Source organism: Rhinopithecus bieti, unplaced genomic scaffold (assembly GCF_001698545.2).
Source record: "Rhinopithecus bieti isolate Rb0 unplaced genomic scaffold, ASM169854v2 scaffold_18285, whole genome shotgun sequence".
In the NCBI taxonomy this organism is placed as follows: domain Eukaryota; kingdom Metazoa; phylum Chordata; class Mammalia; order Primates; family Cercopithecidae; genus Rhinopithecus; species Rhinopithecus bieti.
The window spans coordinates 997447-1008728 of NW_016809276.1; the positions used below are offsets into that span (position 1 = coordinate 997447).

The window sequence follows — 11282 nt, forward strand, 5'->3', positions numbered from 1 at the left end:
TGGAAAAGTGTTTTAGTTCTTACTGGTCTTAACATGGATATTTATCCCAAGACATGCCTCTCCCACTGTACTTAGCACCCTTCTGCTCTTACATAGATTCTGTGACAAGAACATCTTTCCCTGCACGGTCCAAATGGGTCGCTGCAGCTTACTCTTTCCCAAGAATATGCTTGGACCAATGTGTATTTCTTCTTCACCTTTCCTGACTGTCTGCATTCTCTCTTCCCAGACAATCGGCATCAGGAAGCCAAAGTCCCAGTGGCCATTAGGATCCTTGATGTCAATGATAATGCTCCCAAGTTTGCTGCTCCTTATGAAGGTTTCATCTGTGAGAGTGATCAGACCAAGCCACTTTCCAACCAGGTAATCCTGCTTTCCCTATTTCTGGCTAGGAGCAATGCACTTAGAAATAGAGTGTGTTTTTTAAAGCATCACCTGAAGATACCAACCACTGCCCAAAAAGGTTTCAGAGCCATGGTTTTGCTCTGAAGCTATGTTCTCTAATTAAAATCAGTCTTTCTAGCCAGCCAGGAATTTTTGAATAAATGATGTGCAATGTCAGCATGATTTATTTATGGGCCACCTTTCTCTTTCAGCCAATTGTTACAATTAGTGCAGATGACAAGGATGACACAGCCAACGGACCAAGATTTATCTTCAGCCTACCCCCTGAAATCATTCACAATCCAAATTTCACAGTCAGAGACAACCGAGGTTCGTACTAAGGTTCCTATGCATTCAGAGAAGTAGAACTGGAAAACAAATGGCGTTTATATTGCATAGCACAAGTATTTTCACTAATCATTATAATGTCTTCCTGTTGAAGAACAAACCGGAAATAATAATGCCACCTCTGTTCGGAAACATGGGCTCATTTGATGCATGTGAATAAGTGAGTCTAATTTTATTTTACTTTTTTTGGCTTTGATATTCATGAAGCAGTGGGAAAACTAAGAGCAGAAGCTTACAGGGTCAATATGCAAACAACTCCATTTATCTTTTTTTTCAAGAGGTTGATAAACCCTTGGGGGAAGGATGGCTTTATGAATATTGATATCAAGTAAAGCATTAAAAGAGATTAGTTCAACTTTGTAAGGCAATTTAATCTTTCAGCTGGCCTTCCCTTCCAAGCACAGTTTTAATGCAGTGTGGCTGGGTACAGAGCTTGATATCTAAAAGTAGTTGCAGAATTGTTGCCTCAAGGGCATGAAACAAAGCATTGTTTGACCATTATAAAAATGGCAAAATTTAATACGATTTCTGCTTCCCCTTTCATTAGTTAAGGAGGTTCTAGACTTGCAGATTATTAGAAATTGCTGTTTTTGTTTATGTAGTCCCAGACCTGATGCAGTCCCTAGATAAAGTTGGTGGAAGAGCCAGGAATGATGAATATATGTATATATTTTTTATGCTCATCCACACCGTTTTTCTCTGTGCATTACTTGGTAGGGAAATTGCCCATTTACGTTTGTGACGGTGCAGGCCTGTGGAAACAGAGAGACAGATGCCACCATTTAACATGGGAGCGAAAGGAGGAATACCGATTGCTATATTCATGCAATCCATGCTAGCCATGTACTAGGCCATAGGTTGATTGCTTTCCCAGTAACTAAGAACAGGCTTAAAGAATCTTAAACTTTCTAGTACGTATTATTACTTTCCCCATTACTGTTATCACTATCATCAGTACCATAAATACCAGTTGCTGTGCTCCACAACCCACGCAAAGATCCTTTCCATACTCTGTCTACTTAATTTTCTTAACACCACCATAGGTAGGCATTATTGTTACCCTTATTCCATAGATGAGAAAAATGAGGCACAGAATCATTAAATAATTTGTCTCAAATCAATCAACCAAATAGAAGTTACAGCTGGGTTTAAACCCAGGCTTTCAGAGGCCGGATGCTATAGCCTTAACCACTGAATCCTTCTGTGTTGATGAGAAAAGCAGACAGACGCTGTCAGGCCTCTGAGTCCAAGCCAAGCCATTGCATCCCCTGTAACTTGCACGTATATGCCCAGATGGCCTGAAGTAACTGAAGAATCACAAAAGAAGTGCAAATACCCTGCCCCGCCTTAACTGATGACATTCCACCACAAAAGAAGTGAAAATGGCCGGTCCTTGCCTTAAGCGATGACATTATCTTGTGAAATTCCTTTTCCTGGCTCATCCTGGCTCAAAAGCTCCCCACTGAGCACCTTGTGATCCCCCCACTCCTGCCCACCAGAGAACAACCCCCTTTGACTGTAATTTTCCTTTACCTACCCAAATCCTATAAAACGGCCCCACCCTTATCTCCCTTCTCTGACTCTCTTTTCGGACTCAGCCCGCCTGCACCTGAGATGGCTTGGCTTGGGCTCAGAGGCCTGACAGGCGCGCCCCATGCTACTTGGATTTTGAGAGTCTGTGATTTGATTTACTTTATTATTTCTTGAACTTACATGAGTATTTAATTATGGGGCCTTGTAAATCAAGCACTCACCAAATGAGAGGATGAGGCAAAATGCCTAGGTGTTATGATAGCCTTTTCTCTCCCAATGCCTGGCTTTCTACAATGAACTTGCTCTTAAGAACTGAAGTGTGAAGGAAGTTATATGTAGAAAAATGTGTTTTAAAAGAAGCCTACGAAACAGCCCGTGATTCAGTTTGTAAATGATTCCCATCATTTTAAAACAGAAATGTTACTTAGCATGCATTAAGTTTGTATTTACACTAGGATTTTTCTGTTACCTTTTGGCTTTGGTGAATGTGCACTTATAATATGTCTCCGAAGGAGATAATTCTGCAAAGCACTAACATAAATGGATAGCTCTCAACCAGAAACACACACACCTCATGGGACACACATATGTAATATAGGAATTCATTCTGTAATGATAGTTTTCTCCAAAACAGGGAAACTCGGGCACACAGTGAACATTGAAAAATGTGTACTGAGCTGAATTGAACAGAGTGGCACTAATCATGTTTGCATAATGCTTTCTAAGATATGTATACTTCTGTATTTGAATTTATGAAAAGCCCTGTGTTCACTCTTAGAGTTTTCTGCGTTCTCAAATTTGTTTCCAGTTTCACCTTGAATTGACAGACTGCTGTATTTTTTCAGCTTAGGCTTATATCAGTTTTCTGACAAAGAAATGCTTGTAACAATATATTGCATAATGAATTTAGTTTTAACAATAGTGAAGAGATTGATTCAGTTGTCCAGAAAACTCAGATGTTCTCATATGACTCTTAGCTGCCATCTTTTGTCTAGCTTCTCAAATATTTGTGGTCAATCTTTTATCTGTGTTGATGCAATTCTCAACTTACATTGGAGGTCTAACTCCTGGGGCTGTATTCCTAGCAATATTACTGTTTGTCATGGGACATCTATAAACAGAACCTTTACTAAGCTTTCCCTGCTGTGATAACTTTGCCTCCATCACCTGCTCTGTATGTTTTCTTTTTATATGTGCAATCATATTTAGTTGTTGTTAACCTCTGAAAACATTATACTAAGACATATTGTTCTCTAGGAAGTTATAAGTATTTTAGTTTGTCACAATACTTTGCGGATACCATCTATATTTTTCAAGGGGATTATATAACCCTAGATGAGCCAATCTACTGAACAATTCATCTCCCCTGCCCTCTCCTATAAGAGACTAATACCAGTGTTGAGCTACCATTTTTGCAGGAAATTGCTACTTTTTAAGAAAAATTACTTTATTAACTATGGCAAACAGTTAATGAAAACTCCCATGTTTAAAGCTATTACAAAACCTTAAAGCAAATACAGTCCTATAATTATCATTTAATAGAGTTTCTTTCTACTAGCTCCTAAAAGTAATTACATATTGAAGTAATCCAAAAGGAGTAATCACATTCCACATCCTATTAATAGCCTACTGAGTTACCAAATTTCTCGGCGGAGACTGCTTTCCATAGAAAACATGAGATAATGGTTTATATCACGCTGAGTAAAAGCATCAAGTCTCTTTCTCCTTGAATGTTTACTTCCATTATGCCATGTAAATAATCAGTATTGTGTTTGCCTAAACTCCAGCATAAGCGTTCGGCGTTTTTAGAAATATAAGAGGAAAAGCCATCTTAATACACACAAGCTTTTTATTTCATTTTATCTTATTCCATTCTGCAGCCTGAGCTTCAAAGCCGACTCAGCAGGCAGCAGGAAAGTAGAATACTGGATGATTCTTCAACATTTAAGTCCATCTTGGGCTATTAATATCAGGAATGGTGCTGTTCGGGCAGAGGAAGAGCTGGTTCGCCCAGGTTTTGAGATGCATTTACTTTGAAAATATCAGGCATGTGGCATCTCTTAAATCACAAGAAATATGTAATGGATGAGGAAAGTGCAAAGAAAAAGAAAGACTGAGATAATATCTCTCCTCTATGTAGCTCTTAACTGGTTTATAAAACCTTCTCATGTCATTGTTTCACCTAATTCTTCAAACAGCCGCACAGGGCAGGCAGGTGGTGTATTTTTATCCAATTTTAAGATAAAGAAAGAATATGAGACATCAGAAGGGTCAGTGATTTGCCCAAGGTCACACAGCAATAAGTGCAAAAACTAAATCTAAATATTTGGAGGGCTCTGTTGGTTGTACATGGCACATGGTAAAATGAATATAAAGCTCGTGTCTCTTCTAGTAAATTCATTTCAAAAAGTCTTTATTTATCTCATTGTCAATAATAACAATCCTCAGAAGAGGCCAATTCTGAAATTTAATTTATGGATTAATCTAGGATTCCAGGGAATGTGTGAACAGAGGAGGACAAGGTTCTTCAATTTTCACTTTAATCACAGCCAAATAATTGTAGTAAAATATATTGGCAAAGAAGTTTATAATTTGCTTCTATTACATAATTAATACCTATTTCTTGCAGGGAAATTGAAAAATACAAACCAACAAAAATGATATTAAAACAATAAAATAACTTGATAATAGACTACCCAGAAATAGTCACTGCTATTTATATATCCTTTTTTTGCATACATTTCTTTTCTTAAGAAAAAAAAAATAAAAATAGAAAAGCAACCGTTAAATACATGTCCACTTGTTTTCCCACTTAATAGTATGTGATACAAGTCAGTATATTTATGTCAATATTTTCAAGTTGTAGTTCTAACTTCAACTATGAGGACATATAATATCAGTTGACTGTAAGCACGTACGTTGTTTTCCACACTTTCATCAACTATCTAATTATTCTTTCAGGATAAATTCCTAGAGTGCTTTGGGAGGCCGAGGCAGGTGGATTGCCTGAGCTCAGGAGTTCAAGACCAGTCTGGGCAATACGGTGAAACCCCGTCTCTACTAAAATACCAAAAATTAGCGGGGCATGGCGGCATGAGCCTGTAGTCCCAGCTACTCGGGAGGCTGAGGCAAGATAATTGCTTGAACCCTGGAGGTGGAGGTTACAGTGAGCTGAGATCGCACCACTGCACTCCAGACTGGGTGACTGCTTTCCATAGAAAATTTGAGATAATGGTTTATATCATGCTGAGTAAAAGCATCAAATCTAGACTGGGTGACAGTCTGGAGTGCAACAAACAACAAACAAACAAACTAAATTCCTAGAGTGGAATTACTGGATCAAAAGCTATTGCTACTTAATTAATAAACTGTTCATCAAAAATGTTATACCATTTTTAATACCATTAGTAAAACAGGTGAGGTTTTATTTTCTCACATGCAAGTCAACTCTAGTTAGTATTACTCTTTTTAATCATTGACAGTTTGGTAAGTTAGATGTAACATTTTAAGTTCCAGTTACTTTCATCACTTAAAGCCAGATGTTTTTAATAATTGTTAATCAGTTATTCTTTTATTCTTATACATTAGCTGTTTATGTCCTTTGCCCACCTCTTAAATTATATATTTGTCTGTTTGCAATTGATTTGTGAAGGCTGTTCATCTATTAATGCTATTCACCTTTGACCTACCATCCATTCTGCATAGACTTTCCTAATGTTTTAATGTTCTTTTAATTCTGATTCTGCTCTGTTCTTAAGTATAGATGTTACACTTTTTGTATCAGTTTTTCTCTATTTACTATTATCCTTAGCAAGGTGTTCTTCACCCAAAATTGGTATCAACATTGACCTATCTTTTCTTCTTCTCTCATATATCTTTTCCCCCCGCTAGTTGGTCATTTTTAAAATATTATTTATGAAATATTTAGTCACGTCCAACTGCTTTGTAACACTATCTTTATTGTCTTCGACATTTTTTGTGATTAGATTTTTTTAAACTTTCTATTCTTCCCATTCTGTCTATTTACTCTGGTATCATTTTTCTTTAATAATTTTATACATACATATGTTGAAACCTGACAGATGCTGTCTGTACATTATTTTTATTTTATTACTATTTTATAAATCTTGCTTTTTTTATTCTTTCTGATATAACTTAGAATTATTTTTCAGGTGTCAGACAGGTACTTTTGTGAATCTTATTGAGTTTATCTTAAATTTATGGATCAATTTAAGAAGAACTAAAATTTTAAAAATATTTTCCCATCTCCTTTTATTACAATCACGAAGTCTTTGTAGTTTTCTTCATTTTTGTACCATGCATTTCGTATTAAGTTTATGGTTAGCTACTTTACATTTTGGAAGATGTTATAAAGTAATTTTTAAATAATATTTTCTATTATTTTTCTGACTTTTGAGATTTCAACTCAGTATTTTATGTGATTCTATTTTCTGTCCTTTTAAACCATACCACTGCCACTGTACTTCTTTTTTTTTTCTTTTTACTTTTTAATGGATTGCCCTAGAGTTTGAGCTATACGTTTACAATTAATCCAAGTCTGCTGTCAAATAACACTATACCACTTCACAGGTAGTACAAGTACCTTATAGTAAGAAATTAATCGCAATTTCTCCCTCTTGTTCCTTATATTATTGCTATCGCTTATTTCACTCATAAGTAAGCGTGTGTGTGTGTGTGTGTGTGTGTTTCAGCACCACATAATAATGTCTCGGACAGCAGCAGACCACATATACAAAAATGTTCCAATAAGATTATAATGGAGCTGAAAAATGCCTATCATCTAGTATTTACTATAACTACACTTTTAAACATTATTTTAGAGTGTACTCATTCTATTTATCAAAATTAAGTTCACTTTAAAACAGCTTCAGGCAGGTCCTTCAGGAGGTATTCCAGAAGAAGGCCTTCTTGTCATGGAAGACAACAGCTCCAGGTGTGTTACTACCCCTGAAAAACCCTACAGTGAGACAAGATGTGGAGGTGGAAGACCGTGATGCTGATAATCCTGATCCTGTGTAGGCATAAGTTAATATGTGGGTTTATGTCTTAGTTTTTAACAAAATGGTTTTTTTTTTGAGATGGAGTCTCGCTCTGTCGCCCAGGCTGGAGTGCAGTGGTGCGATCTTGGCTCACTGCAGCCTCTGCCTCCTGAGTTCTAGTGATTCTCCTGCCTCAGCCTCCCAGGTACCTGGGATTACAACACGACACCCAGCTAATCTTTTTTTTTTTTTTTTTGGTATTTTTAGTAGAGACAGGGTTTCACCATGTTGGTCAGGCTGGTTTCGAACTCCTGACTTCAGGTAATCTATCCGCCTTGGCCTCCCAAAGTGCTAGGATTTCAGGCGTGAGCCACCATGCTCAGCCAACAAAAATGTTTAAAAGGTAAAATAATAATAATAATAAAAATTAAGGTTGATTTATGCCTAATGTAAATGACGAGTTAATGGGTGCAGCATACCAACATGGCACATGTATACATATGTAACAAACCTGCACGTTGTGCACATGCACTGTAGGACTTAAAGTATAATAAAAAATAAATAAATGTTTATAAGTTTAGTGTAGCCTAAGTGTACAGTGTTTATAAAGTCTACAGTAGTGTAAGGTAACGTCCTAGGCCTTCACATTCACTCACTCAGTGACTCACCCACTTCCTGTCCCAAATACTCCATTCATATTAAGTGCCCTACAGGCATAACATTTTTTATCTTTTATGGCATATTTTTACTGTACCTTTTCTATGTTTCAACACACAAATATTTACTCTTGTGTTATAATTGCCTACAGTATTCAATAGAGTAACATACTGTATAGGATTGCAGCCTAGGAGCATTAGGCTATGCCATACAGGGTATATGTGTAGTAAGCTAAACCATCTATGTTTGTCTAAGTACACTATGTTTACAGGAGGAAATTTCCTAACATTGCATTTCTCAGGATGCTTCCCTGTCACTAAGGGACTCATCACTGTATATATGAATAAGCATACCTAACCAAATACATTGTTGCAATTATTACTGTGAACAAATTATTATGTGTTAGGTCAATTAAAATATAAGAAAAATAATCTTCATCACTTATTCCTTCTTCTACGCTCTTCCTTTCTCTCTGTATATCCAGCTTTCTGACCCATGTTCTCTAAAGAACTTATTTTAACATTTCTTACAAGGCAGGCCTACTGGCAACAATTTTTTTTTCCCATTTTGCTAGTCTGAAAAGTATTTCTCCTTCACTTTTAAAGGATAATTCTGGTAGTTAGAGAATTCTAGGTTGATGAGTTTTTTCTCTCAATACTTTAATTATTTCACTTTATTCTCTTTTTCCTGGCATGATTTCTGAGAAGTTGGATGTAATTCTTAAGTTGGGTGTAATTCTTATCTTTGTTCCTCTATGGGTAAGGTGGGTTTTTTTCTCCCGACCTCTTTCAGCATTTTTTTAAATCTTTGATTTTTCTGTAGTTTGAATATGATATGACTAGGTGTAGGGACTTTCTTTTTGGCATTGATTCAACTTGATGTTCTCTGAGCTTTCTGCACCTGTAGTTTGGTATCTGACATTAATTGGGAGAAATTCTGTCATAAATGTTTCAAATAGTTCTTCTGTTTAGTGCTCTCTTCTCTTACTGGTATTATCATCACATATATATTTCACCTTTTATAGTTCCATAGTTCTTGGATATTCTGGGGTATTATTTTTTCAGTCTTTTGTCTCTTTGCTTTACAGTTTTAGAGATTTTTATTGATCTGGCCTCAAGCTCAGAGATTCTTTCCTCAGTTGTGTCCAGTCTACTAACGAGCCCATTGAAGGCATTCTCTATTTCTGTTGGTGTTTTAACCTCCAGCATTTCTTTTGGTTCTTTCTTAGAATTTCCATCTCTCTGCTACATCACCCGTCTATTCTTGAATGTTGTCCACTTTATCCATTAAAGACCTTAGCATATTAATCGCAGTTGTTTTAAATTTCCAGCCAGATAATTCCAACATCTCTGACATGTGTGCCTGGTTTTGATATTTTCTCTGTCTCTTCAGATTGTAGGATTTTTTGTTTTGCCTTTTAGTATGCCTTGTAATTTTTTTCTTCATAAGGGAAATGGTGTTCTGGGTAACAGGAACTGCTATAAATAAGCATTTAACAATGTGACAGTAAGTTAAAGAAGGGCTAGCATTCCATAGTCCTATGACTGGGTCTCAGTTTTTAGTAAGCTTGTGCCTCTGAACTGTAAACTTCACAAGTGCTCCTTAGTTGTTTTTTTCTTGCTCCTTTGCTGGGACAGGATACCTAGGGTGGCCTAGAGTTGGAAGTTTCTTTTCCCCAGGTCAGTTAGTCTCTGATAAAATCCCAGAAGATTGGGCTTCCTTTGAAAGTTTTTTCTAAGATCAGACCTTGTTAAGAACAGAATGCTCTGGCGTATTTCAAAATGGTTCATTTTTTCCTCCCCTACTAGTAGCATGAGGGAATTTTCTCTGATATTCCCTGTGAGAACAAGGTAGAGTTCCTGGAGGTAAAATTACAAAAGTGTGCATGTGCATGTGTGTGGCGGGGTCGGGGGGGAGGTCCTGTGACTGGGTTCCCCTAGAGTTTTAATTTCTCCATGCTGGGCCTCCATCAATTTGTCAATTACAGTTCAGGTTTTTCTACCCCAGCACTGATTCCTGAGGAAGTTTTTGCTTGTTGGTTCCTAACCTCGTAAGTTCGATTCTCTGTATCTACTTGTCTGTCTCCAATTTGGGGACAGCTCTTTGCCCTGTAAACTCAATTCTCTTATGAATCTAGGAAAAGTTGTTAATATTCTAGTTTGTCTGGTTTTTTATTTGGATGGAGAGGTGACTTCCAAGCTTCTTAGGTATCAGACTGGACTGAATCTGGTCTAATTTTATTTTCTTGGTCACTATTTTTAGTATAAGTTATAACTCTTTTATTTATTTATTATTGGGCATTATTACAAAATGATAAAACTTAGCTGATTTTCCTGGGTTTTCTAGAGCAATAACTACATAAAAATTAATGGCAATTTGTTTCATCTTTTAAAATACTTGTTTTTCATCTAATTGCATAGATTTACACTTTTCAGGTATGTGCTATATCATAACAATAGTAATGCCATACTTGGTTTACTTGTTACTTTAATAGGGAAATTAGTTCTTGAGTTTCATCATTAAACATCATACTGAGTGTTAGATTAAAATTAAGATTTGTGTTTTGGGGTGTGTGTGTGTGAGAGAGAGAGAAAGAGAGAGAGAGAAAACTTTACATTGTTGTGTTACTAAAAAATAAATGTTTAATGTTTATCACAATTTTTTGATTCTAACAAGAAGACAGTATAGTTTTATCTGCAGACCTAATGACCTCGTAATTATAAATGCAATATTCTAATATTAACTTCATAATTTTAATTTTCAAACCTCTTATTCCAAACAACAATTATTTGATAAGGTACAGAGGAAAAAGCAAGGCCTAGAGATTAAAGGCTTGGCTTTGCTCTTCATCTCTAAAGGGGGAACAATTTTAATACTAATATCTGAATATTTGATATATAATTAATCCTAATAATAATTTATAAAACAGTTGTAAATTATTACACCATATGAATCAAGCTGCCAATTTGAGAGATAAAGGCACTGACATACTAAAAACTGGTACCAAAATTGGAATGCCTCCCAGGATCTCAGAACCCCAGGGCTACATGCTTTACAATGGGCCATCTCAATTAGAATTGAGGGTTTATCAGATCATGGGGTTACATGGCTGTCAGAACGTTCCTCTGTCACTTGAGCAGCAAAGGAAAATTTTAGGAGTTTTCAATGAGTTTCTATTATAACAATAACAAAAATACTCAGGATTTTCAAGTAAATCGATTTTAAGAGTAGCCTTTTGTATACCATGAAGCCCCTTCCCTATTTGATTTGGCCTCTGTCCTTGATGCTTCTTCTCTGGTTGGTGTCAGTGTGGCTTTCATCAGATTCTAGATATTTCTTTTTTTTTTTTTTTTTTTTTTT

At 36.2% G+C, this 11282-nt stretch overlaps 1 protein-coding gene across 5 annotated transcripts in view; it reads left to right on the top strand.

The window, feature by feature from the left end:
- Positions 1-11282, top strand: part of CDH11 (cadherin 11) — a 182282-nt gene that overhangs the window by 153013 nt on the left and 17987 nt on the right. For all 5 annotated transcript variants that reach the window (XM_017889051.1, XM_017889049.1, XM_017889050.1 and 2 more), the window contains 2 exons: positions 230-363; positions 597-714. In XM_017889051.1, coding sequence (XP_017744540.1) covers positions 230-363; positions 597-714 — 252 coding nt within the window. The remainder of the gene's footprint in view (positions 1-229; positions 364-596; positions 715-11282) is intronic.